This window comes from Notechis scutatus, chromosome 9 (assembly GCF_049901735.1).
Source record: "Notechis scutatus isolate UNSWTSFEM ecotype Mainland chromosome 9, rNotScu1.2, whole genome shotgun sequence".
Classification (NCBI taxonomy): domain Eukaryota; kingdom Metazoa; phylum Chordata; class Lepidosauria; order Squamata; family Elapidae; genus Notechis; species Notechis scutatus.
Window position 1 is genome coordinate 4,741,657 of NC_142017.1, and position 20,635 is coordinate 4,762,291.

General features: G+C 42.1%; 2 protein-coding genes across 5 annotated transcripts in view; one reads left to right on the forward strand and one right to left on the reverse strand.

The window, feature by feature from the left end:
- The window catches only part of FTO (FTO alpha-ketoglutarate dependent dioxygenase), a 172,819-nt gene extending 167,688 nt beyond the window's left edge, over positions 1-5,131 (reverse strand). For 2 of the 3 annotated variants that reach the window (XM_087971453.1, XM_087971452.1), the window contains exon 1: positions 4,899-5,118. In XM_087971453.1, coding sequence (XP_087827579.1) covers positions 4,899-4,940 — 42 coding nt within the window. In that variant the 5' untranslated portion in view covers positions 4,941-5,118. Of the gene's footprint in view, positions 1-4,898 lie in introns of all 3 variants that reach the window. The other variant, XR_015750616.1, reaches the window with a different exon arrangement.
- A 117-nt stretch (positions 5,132-5,248) lies between these two features.
- Positions 5,249-20,635, forward strand: part of RPGRIP1L (RPGRIP1 like) — a 65,066-nt gene continuing 49,679 nt past the window's right edge. For both annotated transcript variants that reach the window (XM_087971455.1, XM_087971456.1), the window contains exons 1-9: positions 5,249-5,420; positions 7,112-7,228; positions 9,212-9,356; positions 12,255-12,553; positions 13,579-13,663; positions 14,785-14,928; positions 17,865-17,970; positions 18,859-19,005; positions 20,412-20,485. In XM_087971455.1, coding sequence (XP_087827581.1) covers positions 7,153-7,228; positions 9,212-9,356; positions 12,255-12,553; positions 13,579-13,663; positions 14,785-14,928; positions 17,865-17,970; positions 18,859-19,005; positions 20,412-20,485 — 1,076 coding nt within the window. In that variant the 5' untranslated portion in view covers positions 5,249-5,420; positions 7,112-7,152. The remainder of the gene's footprint in view (positions 5,421-7,111; positions 7,229-9,211; positions 9,357-12,254; positions 12,554-13,578; positions 13,664-14,784; positions 14,929-17,864; positions 17,971-18,858; positions 19,006-20,411; positions 20,486-20,635) is intronic.

Genomic DNA, 20,635 nt, shown 5'->3' on the forward strand with positions numbered 1-20,635 from the left:
GGAGCTTGGAAGCAAAGTGAAGGAATAAAAGGGGCTTCATCTGTTTTTTGTGACTGTGTTTATTTTGTATCTCACTCTGGGTCATCACAAAAGACTATTGAAATATTTTATGAGGTGACACTTACGGTGACCGTGGAAGCATCCCCAGGGTCATGTGATCAAAATTCAGACACATGGCCACTGACTCATATTTATGACAGTTGCACTATCCCGTGATCCCCATTTGTGACCTTCTGACGAGCAAAGTCAATGGGGAAGCCGGATTCACTTAAGGACCATGTTACAAATTGAACTGCAGTGATTCCCTTAATGTTTGTGAAAGAATACATTATTCCACAAGTTTAATAAATGAGTTTTATTGTAGTATTTCTACGTTTGCCCTTCAGTTGCTATTAACTTAACAGCTGCAGAGATTCACTTAAGAACCCTGGCGAGGAAGGTCCTAAAATGGGGCAAATTTCACATAACAACGGTTTTGCAAAGGAACAGACATTTTGGACTCCATTTGAGTCGTAAATAAGAGGAGTTACCTGCATTGGCAGGTGCTTAAGCGCTCGCAAGATACTTCCTGAGTTTATTTACAGCACGGGAAATACATTCCCGCAGAAGTTTATATTTAGCTGCTTAATAAATCTGAGCCCGAACATAACTCAGCAAGACAAACCTCGTTGCTTAATTAAAAAGGCCATTTTTAAAAAGGGGGAAAGAAAAAAGAAAAGCAAACCAGAAGGACATTCCTTGGGCCAAGTGCGAAGATTAAGCGGCTGTCCAGCCAGCGGGCTCTTCTTCGCCGAGGAAGATCCAATTGAGGGCAGGAGGGTTTAAATCATGAAAAATAAACCATCTCAATGGCCTGAGCTCAATAGCAAGCAGAGAGGACACAGTCCACCTTGGATTAACACATTTCCAGTTATAACAAGTAATTTTACAGAGGATTAGTATCTTGATGGGCTGATCAATACGAGACTCGGGCTGCTGTTACCAAGGAAGAGAAAATTACCCCTCCGGTAATCAAGGGTGTGTGTGTGTGTGTGTGTGTGTTAGTTCTCCTTCATTTACAAAAGCCGTTATTGTAATGGTTCCAGCATTAACAGCTGGGGCAATCTGAAGCGGCGTCCGGGGGCCATGATGAATTTTAAAACAGAGAGCATTTGCCACACTCTCCATCTTACCTTTCATCGGCTCCCGCTCCTGAATCAGGGCATTGTTTCCAACCCCATAGGTGATGCATTACACCCCACGTGCGCTATTCCTCAAACAAGCTGTCTCGATAACAGCGCTTGCGGGGGGAGCCAATGGCTTAGCACCCTGGACCCTTACTGGCAGACAATTTTTTTTTTAACTTTTATACACACATGAACAAACAAATAAACATACTCAGTATGCATGTTCATGTATTTTGTGTGTGTGTGTTAAATAAAAGAAGAGACAGGCATCACGATCTCTGGAATTATATATATATATATATATATATATATATATATATATATATATATATATATATATATATATATATATATATATATATATATGTATATGTATATGTATATGTATATGTATATGTATATGTAAGATGTAGATGTAGATGTAGATGTAGATGTAGATGTAGATGTAGATGTATATGTAGATGTATATATATATATATAATAAGTGTGTGTGTGTGTGTGTGTATATATATATATATATATATATATATATATACATACATACATACATACACATACATACATAGAGAGAGAGAGAGAGAGAGAGATTAGATATAGATATATATGTAGTCCTCAATTTTTAGTCTCAAGGACTACACACACACACGATACAGAGATAGATAGATAGATAGATAGATAGATAGATAGATAGATAGATAGATAGATAGATAGATAGATAGACAGACAGACTATATATATATATTAGCGTTGAGGACTACATATATATATATATATATAGAGAGAGAGAGATTAGATAGCTATAGATTAGATATAGATATATGGATATATGGATATAGTCTTTTAGTGACTGTTTTTAAGTTCTTTTAGTGACTTTTTAAAGTGATAATGGCACTGGGAAAAAGTGAATTATGATTGCTTTTTGCACTTACAACTATTTCCAACACCCTACGGGACACGAGATCAAAATCCAGACACTTGGCAACTGGTTCACATTTATGATGGTTGTAGTGCTCCGGGGACAGACAGATTCACTTAACAACAGTGTTAGTAACTTAATTTGATTCACTTATCAACTGTGCCAAGAAAGGTCGTAACACAAGGCAAAATTCACTTTAAAGTTGCCTCATTTATCTACATAAATTTTGGGCTCAATTGTGGTCGTAAACTACCTTTATATAGCTGGCCTTGTATACAGGAACAACTGCACAGCGTATGGGCTATACCTTCCCGAGCCCAGATGGGATATACCACACAGATTCGAGGAGAATGTGACGGCTAAGATCCTTCTAGATACAGGCAGACAAGCAGATACTGGGTAATCAAACCGACATTGTGATAGTTGACAAGGACCAGAAGACAACGGTGGTGATTGATGTAGCAGTGACAGTAACATCAGGAAGCAGAATGGTAAGCCGGAGAAACACCCCGGCCTGAAAGCGGAACTAGAGATGTGGAAAAGTTGTCGAAGTTGTCCCAGTAGGAACACCAAGATTGTGACTCTAGTACTCCAAAGCCTTCACCATGCCATCATCCAATCCAAGGGTCTTCAAACTTGGCAAGTTTAAGACTTGTGGACTACCAACTCCCAGAATTCCTGAGCTAGTATGACTGGAGGAGGAATTCTGGGAGTTGAAGTCCACAAGTCATAAAGCTGTCAAGTTTGAAGACCCCTGATTCCAATCCAACGAGGGAGAACTTCATTCCTGAGGCACATTATGTTCTTCAGCCATGACATCACATGGTTCTGATATTATCTAAAGTTGTAAAAAAGTTGACTATCCACCTACACAGGAGAACCAGGAAGCCACTTGGAAGACTACTTTCTACTCCAGAGATGTGAAACCTGAAGGCCTACCCTTGAACTTCTAGAAAAGAGCTTCCCAACCTCGGCCATGTCTAGGGATATGGACTTCAACTCCCAGAATTCCACTGCCATTGCTGAGGATTCTGGGAGCTGAAGTCTCCTCACCTTCAATTGGCCAAGGTTGGGAAACATTGTTCTAAAAGCTTCGTCTTGACCATGCAAATATTGGAGTGCTCCATGACATCAAATAGGACTTAAATGCCTGTATACTCCATAATTCACAAGGATGAAGCAGCTCATTTGAAAGTATGATTTGCTCAGTTTCCTGAACAATTTGAGGTTGACAAAGTTCCCTCCACATTACAGGCCATCAATTATGGCTTGTAAAACCAACTCTTGTCTTGCATTGAGACAACTTCATGCAAACATTATGGGTTGGGGTGATGAATTAACCTTGTAATCACTATCCAACGAATTACTTTACTTCCTCTAAACCCTCACGAACTCTCGCTATAAAAACCAGATTATCCCAGTGAATCTTTAATTCTGAAAAAAGCAAAAACAAATGAAACTAACAAACACAATGAAATAATGCAATCAAACTTGCCTTTCCTGTTGCAGTTTATGGGTTAAGTAAACATGGAAAGACAAAGTTACAGTTCTTGCTGGCATGCTTCACAACAATTGTAACCTTATCTCAACTGGGCCTGAGAATAAAATACATTAAAGGCCAATGTATTTCTAAATAATTATCTGTTATTTGGGCTGCATTGTTAAACAATGTATTCTTTTAGAAAGTAAGGGAAAGGGATATAAGTTTGTTATTTGCAATGCAGCCAGAAACATCAGGGAAGGAATGAGTTGTTTCTTACTAGCATTTGAAAGGACTGAATCTGAACTTAATTCCTTCAGGAGATGATATTTTTGTTCTCATTGCTGTTATTTATTTATTTGATATTTATTTGTTATCTGACCTGTATTTATTTTATACGTAACTCAAGGCAGCTACTATAACTAATAACCCTGGTCACATGAGCAAAACTCAAACACTTGGCAACTGATTCATACTTATGATGGCGGCAGTGTCTCGGCATTACATGATCCCCTTTTGTAACGGTTGTTAAGTGAATCTTGGCTTCCTCCTTGACTAGCAAAGGCTGGGGGGGCGAGGCCAGATTCACTCAACAACCATCTCATTAACTAGTATCTCTTATTAAAAAGTAACGTTACTTTCAGTGAGGTTACAGGTAGACCTCGACTTACGATCACAATTTTGAGCCCCAAAGTTTGTGGTTGCCGTTCAGTGCGTTTTGCCCTCCATTTTAAGGCCTTTCTTGTCACCAGGTGAATCCCTGTCATTATTCAATTAGTAATATGTTTTTAAGGGAATCTGGTTTTGACTTTGGCTTGTCTGATGGTCACAAAAGGAGATTACCTATCTTCGGGACCCTGCAACCGTCATAAATGTGAATCCGTTTGCCAAGCATCCAAATGTCAACCATGTGACAAATGTCATTAAGTGTGAAAAAATGGTCCCAAGTCCCACCCACCCCTTTTTTTTTCAGTGCCGTTGCAACTTCAGTCACTGAATGAACTGTTGTAAGTCGAGGGCTACCTGTTTCCATTCCAGACCAACTACTGTCCAATCTTTTCTTTTTTTAAAAAAAAAGTTGTTGGAGCAGCCACCACTTCTAGTGGCAAGTCGTTCCGCTGGTAATTTTTTTTCTCACTTAACAGAAAAGGTCTCCTTTCTTCTAAAGGGCGGCTTCTCTCCTCGATCAGTTTTGTGCAAAACCGAGGTTTGCACGCTGAATTTGCACACTTGGGTTTGGGGGGGTGTGTGTGTATCAACTCAGCGCATCACTTCGGCTTTGCACAGCCAGCCCCTCTGTGCCCGGGCTGCTTTTCTTTTTTGGGCTAAGCTTTACCTTCGCCTCCTTCTCTTTTTCCTCCGCCCGAGTCCGCCTCATGCTCCCCCGGAGAGCTTTCCCACGTGCTGAAGAACCCGACTCGCTTCCCGCCTTGAACGGTGGAGAGAAACACCCGTTTCTTGCCCCCCCACCGGGCAGCGTTGATCAGCCTTTCGGGACTCTTGGAACCACAACTCCCGAGATGCCCCGCGCAGCTTCCGCCGGCGGCGGCCATCCCCGGAAATCGCGTTTGGCGTCCCGCGGGCGGGAAAGCGAGGGATTCCGCGGCGGAGAAATACAACTCCCAGAAGTCAGCGCAACAGAGTGGCGGTGGAAGTCTCCCTTTGGAAAGAGCGCCCTAGGGCGGAAGTGACGTCGGGGGTAGCAACGGAGCGGTTGCTAACGGGGGAAAGCGACGCAGCGAGGAAGAGGAAGAGGAGGAGGAGGAGGAGGAAGGCTGATGTGACCTGGTAATAGGAGGAGGAAGAGGAGGAAATGAAGGCCGGCCAGGAGGAAGGAGATCGGATGCAGCATCTATAGGTGATTCTGCTATGAATATATTTCATTGATTCATTGACTGATTGATTGATTGACTGATTGACTGACTGATTGATTGATTGATTGATTGATTAGGGATCCCTATGGACGCCTTATGTATTTTTTATGAAAGATCGGGAATTATTAAAAAGAAGGGCGCCACATCTGAGATGGTAGGTGTATACAATGCCCCAGACGACAGGTAGTCCTCTACTTATGACCACAATTGAGCCCAAACGCTTTGGTTGCTAAGTGAGACCTCGGCGAAGTAAACTTAAGGACCTAGTTCCTAACCCCATCGTTAAGTGAATCCGGCTTCCCCCCCACCTTGGACTTGGCTCACCTGAAGGTCGCAAAAAGGTGGATCCCCCTGCACAATCCGTCATAAATACGAGTTGGATGCCCAGCGTCTGAATTTGGATCAGGTGACCCCGGGGATCTGGATGCTGCAACGGTCGTAAGTGTGAAAAATGGGCGTCGGTGGCTTTTTTCGTCGCCGTTGTGACTTTGAACGATCACTAAACGAGACAGGGCTACCTGTCATAAATGTGAGTCAGTCGTCAGACATCTGAGTTTTGATCACACCATCATGGGAATGGTTGCAAAGGTTGTAACTGTAAATCTCATTTAAGTATACATAGTTTTATACACCCTGATTGCAACCATTTTCCTCATAATTATACAGTGTAATTTCTTTTAAATATACATATTATTTTATATTATAACTATAACCGTTATTCTCATAGTTATACCATATAGTCTTCACCTGTAGTCACTCTATATAGACTATAATCTGTAGTCAAGTACAATCCATTAATAATATTATAGCATATATACATATACATACATACATACATACATACATACATACATACATACATACATACATACGTGTATGTGTGTGTGTGTGTGTACTAGCTCAATACCCGTGCTTCGCTACAAAACTATGTGATTGGGCTTAGTTTTTGGGGAGGAAAATAAGGAAAAAAAATTCTGCCTCGGCCTACCAACATCCATTGGTATTCATCTGGCTAACGTCCTGTCAGTGTATGAGAGAGTTGAAGGCTGTTTGGAAACTGAAACAGTATTTGTGTGAGCAAGAAGGAGACAGCAAGGAGCCTAGGCGTGGCTTAGCTCAACTGTTCTGTGCTAAAGCTGCTTGGTGCCTCTGAAACTGAACCTCCTCTGCTTGTGTTTTGCATTTGGAAGAGATTTCTTTTCAGGTGGGAGTGGGAGTAGAACTCCTTAGCATCAGAGCGTGTTAATAATAATATAGGAAATGCTAGTGCTCTGATGGTCATTTTGAAAAATCCTTTCTTAGTGAGTGCCTAGAAGCCAAAAGGAACATACGTGCCAAATTTCAAGTTTGTGGGTTTTACGGTTTTGGAGATTTTGAGATGATGCGTGAGTGGCATTTCACTTTTATATATATAGATATGTATTTACTTCTATTTTGTTCATCTTTTTCCATTATAGACTTACTCATCTCTGCATCGGTTTTCTCACCATTTGTACAATGGAGCCCATGTTAAATAATACTCTGTTTCCTCTTTATCTTTAATTTCCATCCTTTTGTTCTTCCCAAAAAACCACGGAGACCGAGGACCATTCATTTCAACCCTAGTTACAGATATTCTCCTTAAGCAATTTAATGGAATTTGCCCTGTTCTCTGTGTTATTTGTTTCACAAACAGAGCAGGAGATTCGTAGCACCGTCCCGTTTTAAACCTCAGCCATGTTCACTGCAGCTGATGAAACATCGGAAGATCTCCCGGTGAGAGATGTAGGTCTAAACCTCGGAGGACATTCAGGTATGTCACCCTGGTTAGAAATCAGATTAACTCCTGAATGGCTTCGTATGGTAGAAATGTTCTTCTGCTAAATTGTCTCAGAGGGTATCTGCAGTATCATTTATTTTGTTTGGTGTGAGCTTTAGCTTCCTTCCAGTTTGACTACAATCTTAGTCAGGGGTGGGCTTCAAATTTTTTAGCAAGGGGCTCTCTGCCCTAATGATGGGCTGGGTGGGTGTGGCTGGGTGATCATGTGATGAGGTGGTCACGTGACTGGGTGGTCATGTGACTGGGTGGGCGTGGCCAACCCAATGTCGCTTCTTTGCCCTAATTACCTAAAAAACTATACATACCAAAAAGTTGTTTATTATTTCGTGCATTGAATAAAAGACTGGGTGAAACCAGGTTTAATAGCAGTGACTGTGAGAGGGATCTTGGAGTCTTAGTGGAGTTTCTGGTGAGTTACGTGATTCTTATTATTTGGGAATTAATCCCCTCGGAGGCTAGTATGTTATCTGATTTTCTCAATGGCTCTCCCTCACAAGCGCTGAGTGGGTTGTTTATCTAGCTTGCAACACTTTTGCGAGGTGTGAAATGCTCTTGGCTGAATGCCCAGAAGTTCAAGAAGTTTAAGCCTTGCTGCTTGTCTTTCTGACCTCCGAACCCCGCAGAGTCTTAGCTGGGGCTCTCCTGAGCCCCTGCAAGCCCCCAGCAACCTACCCCTGATTATAGTGATTAAATCCTCACAGAGGGTTACGAGGGCTCCAGGTGTTAAAGACGCTGAACTTATCAGCTGCAGCCCGGGTTTGAGACCCAAGTGCCACACAACGGGGTGAGCTCCCATTCCTTGCTCCAGCTCCTGCCCACCTAGCAGTTCGAAAGCCTGCAAATGCAAGTAGATAAATACCACTTTGGTGGAAAGGTTCTGTGTGCCTCAGGATATAATCATGTTGGCCATATGACCATGTAAATGTCTTCAGACAGTGCTGGCTCCCTCGGCTAAGAACAGAGATGTCGAACATGACTGGACAGGGGAATCCTTTACCTTTATCTTAAAGAGATGTATGGGTCCCTGAGGTTACCTGTTTAGGTGGATCACAGTAGGGAACTAATGCATGTATGTCAACACGACTTTTACACTATTGCAAAGTTATAGTAACAGAAACGTGCATGTTTGAATGTGTTTCCTTCCTCTCTTTATATTCATGTGAACCAGAGAGCGGCTTGTAATTTACTCATCTTACTTTCTTGACCCAGACTCTGGCCTCTTTTATCTGACTTCTTTCTTTTTTTCTTTCTTTCTTTCTTTCTTTCTTTCTTTCTTTCTTTCTTTCTTTCTTTCTTTCTTTCTTTCTTTCTTTCTTTCTATTTCTTCCGTCCTTCCTTTATTTCTTTCTTTCACGCTTTTCCTTCCTCTCTTCCTTTTTTCTTCCTTTCTTTCTCTTCCTTCTTTTTTTTTCTTTTCATGCTTTCCTTCCTTCCTCTTTCTTTCTTTCTTTCTTTCTTTCTTTCTTTTCTTTCTTTCTTTCTTTCTTTCTATTTCTTCCTTCCTTTATTTCTTTTTTCATGCTTTTTCCTTCCTCTCTTTCTTCCTTTTTCTTTCTTCCTTCCTTTCTTTCTCTTTCTTCCTTCTTTTTTTTTCTTTCATTCTTTTCTTTCTTTCTTTCTTTCTTTCTTTCTTTCTTTCTTTCTTTCTTTCTTTCTTTCTTTCTTTCTTTCTTTCTTTCTTTCTTTCTTTCTTTCTTTCTTTCTTTCTTTCTTTCTTTCTTTTTTCTCCATGGGCATTCTCTCTAACTTCTACCCTAGGCTGGAATCTGAACTGGTATCTCATAAAGTCCTAAGCATTAGAAGGACCCCTTTCACCCCCCTGAGCTCAACATTCTCGAAAGCCATTTGCAGAGGACTTCACAAAACTTTCCTGAACTCCAATCTGCCATCAGCAAAATTCACGGTAGGCTTAAAAAACCAAAAGATCCTTCATTCCTCCTCCTCCTCCTTTTGCAGAACCCTCAGCTGCCCAGAGTGTTAAGTCTCGGCAAATCGTTTCGCGGATCCAGCGGGAGGAACTTGAAGATCGATACCTGCGCTTACACGAGGAGAACCTCTTGCTGAAACAACATGCCCGTAAGCAGGAGGATAAGATTAAAAGGTCTGCCTTCCTTACTGACTTCCTAAAACTGTTGCTTGTAAAATGAAACCCAGGTATTCCTCGGCTTATGACCACAATGGAGCCCCAAATTCATGTTGCTAAGTGAGACATTTGTTAAGTGAGTTTGGTCCCATTGTGCAACTTCCCTTTCCGTTGTTTTTAAGAGAATCCCCTGCACTTGTTAAGTGAATCACATGGTTGTTAAGCGAATCTGGCTTCCCCATCGACTTGGCTTGCCAGAAGGTCTCAACAGGGGATGACGTGGTGATCCTGGGACACATACAATAAACACAAACCGGTTGCCAAGCTTACACATTTTTATCACGGGATGCTACCACGGTCATAAGTGTGAAAAATGGTCCTAGTGTTCTGACCCAGGCTTCCTCAGTCGTAATTAATCACAACCTTGTTTTAAAAGCAAAACCTATTTTATTGCAATGCTGGGAATTACTTTAATTCCCAGCCAGAACTAATCTCAAACAGTTCCCCAAGATAAGCACACACCTTTCAGTTGTGTTGGAACGCTGCCAAAAACAGAAGTATCCAAATAATTATAACAGAAACCAATTGAAGTAACAGAAAAAAAACAACAACCAGAGTACACAGAACTTCAAGGAGGACTCGGAATCTATCGAAGTACTTTGCTTCCTGCAAAGATTTCATCATTGAGGTCTGACTTTTATCCCTTATGGGAGGGGCAATCACCTCCCAGCCTTAATCCTGAGTCGCCCCTTTTGTTTTAGCTGCTCTCGCCTTCTGGCAGCTCTGCGCACACGCGCACTGGGAACAGGCTCCCCTGGGTCCTCTGCCTCGCTGCTGCCGGACTCCAAAGGCTCCAAAGGCAGCACCCCACTCCCAGATGGTCCTAGCCCCATCCCTGCATCGGACGTAGGACCCTTGTCCAAGTCCTCTCCAGACGTCCTCAGTGTCCGATTCTGCTGCCGTCTGCACTGACTGCTGGCAAACCACAACACCTAGGTCACTTTTTTTCACTGCCGTTGTAACTTTGAACAGCCACTAAAAGGAACTGTTGTAAGTCGAGGACTACCTGTTACTTGAAGAGCGTATCCTATGGTGGGATAATCAATAGTAATTAAGCTGGTTTCCTTTGTATGTGTGTTTTAAACTCTTTTCCTTTAAAAAAAAAAACTCTTAAATTGTTTTAAGGATCTCACTCAACTTCAGGAGAATCAAACCTTCTTCGTTCACAAGGGCAAATCACTTCTGGGTTCCTCTCCGAGGGCCGAACGTCATTCCCTACCGCATATGTTTTTTTTGTTCTTTTTTTCTTCCCGTTAAAGAAAAAAGTAGTTTGCTAAAAAAAAAAAAAAAAAATAACAGGAAGCCCTTAAATAGATGAAGTGTGCCTCTGTTTTCAGACTCCCATCTGGGTTTTCCACAAAGAGAAAGGAAAAGAAATCAAATGGAAGTGGAGGCAGCCGTTAAGAGACGTTGTTGTAAAGTTTTGAACTTCCCTCCTCCATCAAAGCCACCATTTCTTTCTTAGCCTGCCAAGTCCTTCTCCCCCTGACCCAATCCTTCACTGCTGCGAGTAACTTCTGATTTGGTGGTGGTGGTGGGGGGGAGCATTACATCACCCTTGCACACCCCTTGGTCTTTTGTTCTCGCTTCCCTCTGTTTATCAAAACTCAAGAGGAATCAACGGTACAACCTCTGGAGATGCCGAAAGCAAAAAAAAAATTTTTTTTTAACCTTTTAACATCAGATAAAAACCATTCCTCCTGCATTCAGTTATTATCAAACCAGGAGCTGTTAAGCCTCTCTTGAAACAAATTCCTTGTGTGTCAAATAACACACTTGACTTTACCAATAAATAATTCTGTTCTATTCTATTCTAACTTCTATTTTATATTCTATTCTGAATTCTATTCTCTGAATTCTATTATTCTATTCTAAATTCTATTCTGTTCTAAATTCTATTCTATTCTAAATTCTAATCTATTCTATTAATTTCTATTCTAATTCTATTCTAAATTCTATTCCATTCTATTCTTGAATGTGCATTCTATTCTAAATTCTATTCTATTTTAAATTCTATTCTATTTTAAATTCTATTCTATTCTAAATTCTATTCTATTCTTATCTGATAATTTCTGTTCTAATTCTATTCTATTCTAAATTCTATTCCATTCTATTCTAAATTCTATTCCATTCTATTCTTTAATGTGCATTCTATTCTAGTCTGTATTGTATATTCTATTATGTTCTAAATTCAATTTATTATCCTATTCTCTTCTAATTTGTATTCTAAATTCTATTCTAATCAATTGTATTAATTTCTATTTATTTGCTAAGGATAAGATTGCAGCAAGGTACAGAAGATGATTAAAAACTGGCCTGGTCCACCTACTCATTTTTATTTTTTATTTGGTAGAAAACGCCGTGGGTTTTGTTCCCCTGTCCTTGCAGGGAAGCAAGACATCAGCGCAATGTGTTACATATTACAAGCATATATGGGGTAGTTTAATATCATATGGAACTGCAGCCTTTGTGCCTCACCACATCCCGAATCTTTAACAACACTTAGCGGAGTCCAGAATTTCTTAGGAAGGTCATCCGTTCCAAATTTGAGCAGCATATGGAGCAAATATGTGTCCCTTCCCACTTGGCTAAACTTTTAGTGATAAGCCTTAGGAAACTATTATTTGTCAGTGCTATAAAGCAGATTGATGGCCGGTGGTTCCAATTATCTTCAAAGGCCCCTTCGCAGGCCGTCATAAGTTCTATCAAAAACCTGAAATGTATTACTCAGGTTTTGACCGACGAAGTCATCACAGTGATTATGTTCCTTTCAACAAAGTGCTTTTTTCATGCTGATTTTTTTTTTTCCCCTTTCCTTTCCCTCTCTCACTGGCTGCATCTGACTTGTCTCCTCAGAATGGCCACCAAGTTAATACGGCTCATTAATGACAAGAAGAAAGCAGAGCAGATGGGTGGTGTCCCCAGGCGGCTTGGTCAGGACGTGGAGATGGAGGAAGTCATTGAGCAACTTCAGGAGAAGGTCCGGGACTTAGAAAAACAGAACGAAATGATACGCCACCGGCTGATTTCTACCAAACAGCAACTTCAGCTTCAAGGCCAAAGACACACGCCGTACAATTACGTCCAGGCACGGGTTAACACGGGACTCAAGAAGGCGACGGAAGGTTTGAAGCTTCAAGAGGCCACCAAGAAAGGTATCGGATTGAGCCTTTAACGGTCTACGTTTCAGATAGGCAGTGGTGGCCTGCAACCTGTTTTACGACCGGTTCTATGAGCGTTCGGAAAACCACCAATTTTAGCCTCTAAAGCAGTGATGGCGAACCTTTTTGTTGTGGCGTGCCGAAAGTGTACGTGCGTGCCAGCACCCACAAGGCAATGCCCCCTGCCCCCCTGCGCATGCGCGAGCAACACCCCACTCCGCCCCCTTACCTGCACTGCGCATCGCACGCCTCCTAACTGTCTTTCAGCCCATTTGAGACTGTTTTCAGCCTCCCAGAGGCTCGAGGAAGCCTCTGCAGCCTTGGGAGGCCGAAAAACGGGCCTTTCTGGAAATACCAGAAGTGCCTGTTTTCAGCCTCCGGAGGACCTCAAGCCCAGGGGAGGCTGTTTTCGCCCTCCCGGAGGCTCGAGAGAAGCCTCGGGAGGCCGGAAAATGGGCCCATTTCAGCAATTCCGGTTTTTCCGGAAGGCCCATTTTCGGCCTCCCGAGGCTGCAGAGGCTTCCCTCGAGCCTCGGGGAGGCTGAAAACAGCCTCAAAGGGGCTGAAAATCAGCTGGGAGGCACGCGCATGCGCAGTGCAGGTAAATTTGGCTGAGGCTCGCGCGCCCGCACAAAGGGCTCTGCGTGCCACCTGTAGCACGCATGCCATAGGTTCGCCATCGCAGCTCTAAAGCTAACCTTCTAGAGCACTGCCGGTGAGTAAAACACCTACCGTGCCACGCGAATCAGCTGTAGCGTGGTAGGAAGGTGCTTTCCTTAACATCAACTTAGCATTATGGTTTGGATGAAGCAAGAATTGTTCCGCGAAGTTTAAGAGGATGAAGGATGTCCTTATGGGTCTTATGTTCTGGTCCATGCATCTTACTCAATAAATACGTAAAGGCTCGCTCAGTCATGGTGATGATGAATCCGTTATTTTTGTCATGGCGGATTGACTTCCAAATCAACACATGTGCTTCTCTCTTTATTTCCTTCCATCCACCTCACCTTCCCCACCAGGGTTGAGGCTGCAGAGCGTAGAAGAACTGCCTCCCAAGTATGGACACAGTTTACTCGAAGAAGCAAGAGCAGAGATCAAAAACTTGTATGGATTTTTTTTGGAATTCCTCCTCCTCCTCCTCCTCCTTCTCTTCCTCCTCTGATCAACCTGTTAAGCTTCTCAAGAAAAGTAAAAAAAAAAAAAAAATTACACCGGGCAAGTCCTTTTCAGTTTTGTTGGGTTCTCCTATGAAAAGTTAAATTTTTCAAGACCCTCAAAATGTCGGAGGTTTAGCAGACATATTGGGATTTTGAAGCCGTTTGTGAGGACTTTCCCAAAAATAAAAATGGCAGTCAGGCTTGGTTTGACCATTTGATAAAATGGCTGCGTTGTTGGGTATTGTTGGTACAGTGCACCCAAAAATCAAACTGGAAAGGTTATTCTCTACATCTCTGCCCATCTCAATCTCTCTATCTCCCCAATTTACCTTTGCTTTTTTTTTTTTTTTTTGGAGAACTGGTGATCACACTTCCAAAAAAATGGTGAATAACAATTAATTGATATTATTTATTTTTATTTATTTTTATTTATTTGATTTGCCAATTGTTTACAAGATAATAAGTATAAGTGTATACATAGTTGTGAATACATGAAATGGGTACATATAAGAAAAATAAAAGAAGAATAAGAAACAATAGGACAGGGACGGTAGGCACGTTGGTGCGCTTATGCACGCCCCTTACAGACCTCTTAGGAAAGGGGTGAGGTCAATAGTAGACAGTCTAAGGTTAAAGTTTTTGGGTAGTGATCGACAGTTGCAATTGTAATTCAGAACAGAAGGTGGTTTAGATGTCTTTTTTCTTAATATAACTCTGCAACAAGCCCATTGGATGGTAGTGACATCATTTCTATATTTTGCTTTCTAGCTAAAGCAGTTTTGGAAATGACAAGCTTGAGATGTTGATCAAGAAAACATATCAACAATATTTTTTGGGGGGGAAATATTGTTTCTTCAAGTATTATTTTAACGGAATGGCTCCGTGAATTAGCAAACCCAACGTTTCTGAAATTGTCCACTTCTTCCAATAATCTCTTTAGAATAACTCTGCTCAACCACTGATGTATCCCCATCTAAACACGCAGCTCTCCTTCTGTATTCTGTCTTTTCTTGAGTTTTAAATTGTTCCGCTTTTTCACCGGGGAAAACTTTCTCGGTTGACCTGCAGAGAGGATGAGCTTGAATCCCTGCGGGGGCAGAATCAAGAGTTGGTACTTGGGATTGAAATGCTGAGAAGCGAGAAAAAGAAAAAAGAGGAAGAATTTGAAGTCGCTCTCCTTCAGCTGAAAGAGCAGCAAGCCACAGGCCAACGGTAGGACCAAACAGAAAGCTCATCCAAGTAGAGTTGAATACAGGTGCTCCTCGGCTTACAACCACAATTAAACCCAACATTTCCGTGGTTAAAGCAAGGCAGTTGTTAAGTGAGTTTTAAGACCTTTCTTGCCACGATCCTTAAGTGAATCATTCAGTGGTTAAGTTAGTAAAATGGTCGTTAAGTGAACCTGGCTCCCCTCATGGACTTTGCTTGTCAAAAGGTCTCAAAAGGTGACCCTGAACATAGCAACGGTCATAAGTATGAGCCAGTTGTCAAGCATATGAATTTTGATCACACGATCATGAGGATGCTCCAAATGTAGCCTCAAACCATCATCATATCAACGAACCAGTTGTCAAGCATCCGAATGTAAATCACGTGACTATGGGGATGCTGGAATGGTCGCGAGGGTGAAAAATGGTCCTAAATCACCTTTTTCAGCGCCATTGTAACTTTGCACGGTCACTAAAGGAACTGTTGTAAGTCGAGGACTAGCTGTACTCAGAAATAAGTCCCCATGTCGTTTTTGGGTTCTTTAAGCCTGCTTATTTGTAGCTCGGTTCTCATTGCGCTAAGCCTATGATGGAAATTTCAAATAAAACCACATGATGGCTGACATTACGTGTGAAAAAGACTCCCCAGCACTGGGAAGATATCAGTATAATAGAAACGTAACAGAAATGTAAAATGTAAAACAACTACAGTTGTGAAACAACACATGCCTCAGTATAAAATGACAACAACAACAGAGAATTGCTCTCATGGCAATGGTCCAACAAAACAGGAATTAGGTGCAACTTTTCTTGAGGAAGATAACTAGGGCCTGTTGCCATTTTTTATCGTGGCTTGAAATTAACAATACTTTCCTGCCTTATCTGGACCTGATCAACAGACACCCCCGCCCCACCATGGAATAATCTAGAAAATCTTGGTAATTAAAAGCTATTAGGCTAACATCTGCAGGACACAAATGCCTTTTTTTTAAAAAAAATCCTTTTTATTTAAAAATAAAAGGGAGGACTTGTCAAGAATTCTCTGAAGGCCACCAAGTTATTTGAAAACATGATGACTGTAATAAAAACATGACATCACATTAATTTTTGCATTTAAGAGTCAGGGAGGGATGCCGTCCCAACTTAATACACAATTTATTGGAGGGTTACAAGGCAGGAGTTTTTGATTTTTGAAGCATCTGAATCTCTTTCCATCAGGACTGTTGACCGGGTTGTTCCAGAAACAATAGATTCAGAAAATAGACTAGATATATGTGTGTGTGTTTGTGTGTGTGTGTGTGTGTAAGTATGTATTTTTTAAGTGGGAGGGAGAGATACAGTTTTAAGTTTTCAGCTGGTTTACAGATGTATAAGCTTTGTAGTCTAATTCCTGGTTCCAGCAGTGGAACAATTTTTCCAATCTGTCTTCAGCAGATAAATATTGGAGGAGAAACAGCGTATTTCAAGATGTGAAATTCTGTTTATCTTCTTGCTTTATTTAATATTAGCACTTAAGTTCCTTTAAGGAGTTTCCTTTTAAAAAATTGTCTTGGCTTGATGCACCCATGCAGATAGAATAACAATGAGATCAAATGTTGTGTTTCTGATATCTTATCTATATTTAGCTGGGCAATAACTTTTCACAAGATAAAATTATGAATTTGTTATTGACTCTCAGCCAGGGAAATGTATAACAGCATCTTAGCCCTATAGAATTTCGGCCACGCTGGTCAGTGTTAAAAATACATCTGCTGCTTCTTTTAATACCAGGCTCAAAGTATCATCTATGTAAAACGTTAAATCACTGTCCTTGGAAATAGTTGAGTTGAGGAAGGAAATAAGTTCCAGGGGAAAAATAATGCCAGTAAAGAGTAATTATCCAACAGCAAAAGTTTGGAAACTGCTTGAAAGCAAAACTAAATTATCTGCCTATTATAAATATCAATGTATTCCTTTGATTATTACATTTACCGCACTGTTATGGCATAAAGCATTACCGTATTTATCGGCGTATAACACGCACAGGCGTATAACACGCATCTTCATTTTAAGAGGGAAATTTCAGGAAAAAATTTAAATTTCTAAATAAAACTTTGAAGCACTGCCCGGCCTCCGCTTGCCCTCCGCTCGCACCGCCCAGCCTCCGCTCGCACCGCCCGGCCTCCGCTTGCCCTCCGCTCGCACCGCCCGGCCTCCGCTCGCACCGCCCGGCCTCCGCTCGCACCGCCCGGCCTCCGCTTGCCCTCCGCTCGCACCGCCCGGCCTCCGCTCGCACCGCCCGGCCTCCGCTTGCCCTCCGCTCGCACCGCCCGGCCTCCGCTCGCACCGCCCGGCCTCCGCTCGCACCGCCCGGCCTCCGCTTGCCCTCCGCTCGCACCGCCCGGCCTCCGCTCGCACCGCCCGGCCTCGCTTGCCCTCCGCTCGCACCGCCCGGCCTCCGCTTGCCCTCTGCTCGCACCACCGCCCGGCCTCCGCTCGCACCGCCCGGCCTCCGCTTGCCCTCCGCTCGCACCGCCCGGCCTCCGCTTGCCCTCTGCTCGCACCGCCCGGCCTCCGCTGGCTTCTTAACATATATCGGCGTATAACACGCATACATCATTTGCCCCCTATTTTCAGGGGGAAAAAGTGCGTGTTATACGCGACCCGATAATACATTATGTCTAATTAATCAGCATTGTTCAACCCTTTTCCACTAAAGCATGGATTGATTTAACTATCTGTAATGTTTACTTAAAGAAAAAAAAAAAGACTTTTCTCCACGCTAGTGTTTTTTCCCCTGACTGCATTAGGAATTAAGAAACTATAAAGAAACTGTTTTCAAGGCTACAGATTTCAAGATCAAATTTGCATGCATGGCTGCTTTAGTAAAAAAAAAATAAAAAATCTGACCATGATTTTTCTCTCTTTGGAAAAAAAAAAAATCAAAATTGCTTTTTGGAGGCTTTGCATTCGAGACAACGTAGAGATGATCAAACTCCACAAACAGCTGATAGAGAAAAGCAGCGAATTTGCAACGGTGGAAGAAAAATTGCTTCAGCTTCAGGAGGTATGTAAATCCTTGGAGTTTCTAATCTAGATCCAGGAAGCTGATCCCCTACCCTCAAGCACAGCTGGGTCATCTCCGTAAACACCGGGAAATGTTTTAACTGCATTTGTCTTAACCTTCCTCACTTTAGGGTTCATGTTCTGTACTCTTACCGGCTACGTCTAGATCACATCCATGGCAAGAGGTTTTCCTGGGTGTTCAACTGATATCATGAATTGTTTAAATGTATTGGTTTATTATATTTATACGGGTGGCGCTGTGGCTCAGTAGTTAAGACGCTGGGCTTATTGGCTGGAAAGCCAGCAGCCCAGGTTCGAGAACCAAACACTTTGAGATGGGTTGAGCTCCCATTCTCACCCCAGCTCCTGCCCACCTAACAGTTGGAAATGTGAGTAGATAAATAGGTACCACTTCGATGGGAACGTAACAGTGCTCCTTGATGTTATGCTGGCCACATAATCGTGGAAATGTCTTTGGACAGCGCCGGCTCAATGGCCTTGAAACTCAGATGAGAGTTGGCAACGACCAGTGGAGTAAAATCCGCAGGGACTCTATTACCTTTTTTAAAAATTCTATTTATATGCCGCCCATCTGACTGTCAGTCAACTCAGAGCAGCTTACAGCATCATAAAAACACAGTCTAAAACAACGAGAACAGTAAAACCATTTTAAAACATTCAGCCTTAAGGATCCAAGCATTAAAAAAAACAAAATAACGACAAAAAACTAGATTAAGAAAGGACCAGAGTGGAGGTGGAAGCTTCTCTGAATCTAAGTATCCAGCGTTGAGCAAAACTATGTGATTCTGAATGTAGCCTAAATATGACTTATCTAGCACTAACATATTTTTTTCTTTCTTTTTCTTCCTTCCCCTCTTCACTCTCGTAGAACCAAAAAAATCTCAAAACGAGCCACGATGCCCTGATCGCCAAGGGGGAAGAACTGAATTTGCAACTGAAAGGGGAACGTTCAAAGTGCCTCCATTTAGAGAGGGAGTTACAGGCCGCCACATTTTCGAGACGACGATTGGAAGAGGTGAAATGCCCCCACCACCACCACCAAAAAAAAATTGTGTGTGCGGGTATTTAAAAGAGGCACAGAGTTTTCCCAGCGTTCTCAAGCAGAGCAGGACAAAAAAAAAAATGTTTAGTGGAAGGGACCAAGCCGTTAGAGGCGATCTTGATCATTTGAAAAATCTGGTTTTGTTTAGCTTATCGCTAGCAGGAATCTGCCAAATGTGTGTTGGCAGAAGTATGGTATCTACCCTCCAATATTCTCATAACTCGTTCGCACTGCATATTTTCCATACTATGTCGATTGTTCCCACCCAACTATTATTGCAACCGCAATAGGATTCACATGAATCCGAGTGATCTAAAGGGAGCAATCGTTCCATGAACCTCACTGCAAAAATCCTGCCTCCAAGTAATATTTTAATATTCATTCCAAGTGGTCAGCCATTTCAGGACAGTGTTCCTCCTTTCCCAGGATGACTGCGGAAGCTTTACATAATGGGTCAAAAGTCTTGTTGGACTTCTATTCATAAAGGAAGTAGAATCCTTAAGAGACAAGTGAGTTCTAGTCCTGTCTTAGGCATGAAAGCCAGCTGGGTGACTTTGGGCCAGTCACTAGGAGGCTGTGAGTTCTAGTGTCATCTTAAGGAATGAAAGCTGGCTAGGGGACTTTGGCCTAATCACCAGGAGACTGTGAGTTCTAGTCCTGCTTTAGGCATAAAAACTGGCTGAGGGACTTTGAGCCAATCACCAGGAGATGGGGAATTCTAGTCCTGCCTTAGGCATAAAAGCCGGCTGGGTGACTTTGGGCCAGTCACTAGGAGGTTGTGAGTTCTAATCTTGCCTTAAGGAATGGCCAGATGACTTTGGGCCAATCATTAAGAGACAGTGAGTTCTAGTCCTGCCTTAGGCATGAAAGCTGCCTGGGTGACTTTGAGCCAGTCACCAGCAGACTGTGAGTTCTAGTCCTCCTTAGGCACAAAAATCTGCCTAGGTGACTTTGGGCCAATCACTCACTCTCAGCTCAACTCATCTCACAGGATTATTGTTGTAGGGAAAATAGGAGGAGCAAGGAGTATTAGGTATATTTGATGCCTGGCATTATGTATTAAAAAATGTTAAAGGCCAGGTAGTATAAATAAATAAAATCAAGCCTGCCAATGCGTTCATCTCATCCCAAAGAAATAAGGCACACATTCGTCAGTGAAACATTCTAGTTAATATTTTTGACGGAGATACCATTGTAACCTGTCTTGTCCTCTGGTGATATCAGAGCAGCGAAGGTGATACAAAGGATCATCAGTCCCTCATTGGCAAGAGAAAGCAGGTGGCCCAGATACCTAGCCAGGAAACCTTTTGAACATTAGTAATTGTTGCTTTCATCGCCTTACACAATGAATTCCCTGCTAACATTCTTTTTCATTCCAGCTGCAAGACAGAATTAATGATTTGGAAAAAGAGAGGGACCTTTTAAAGGAAAACTATGATAAATTATATAACAGGTAAACTATAACAAATGGAGTAATTTCTTTTCAACTCTGATATATTTTTTAAAAATGTTCTTGGTGAAAATAATCTGACTCAGAAATACGGATATGTAATCTTGAACTCAATGACCTGGATAGGCAGGAGCGGATGAAGTTGTTAACACC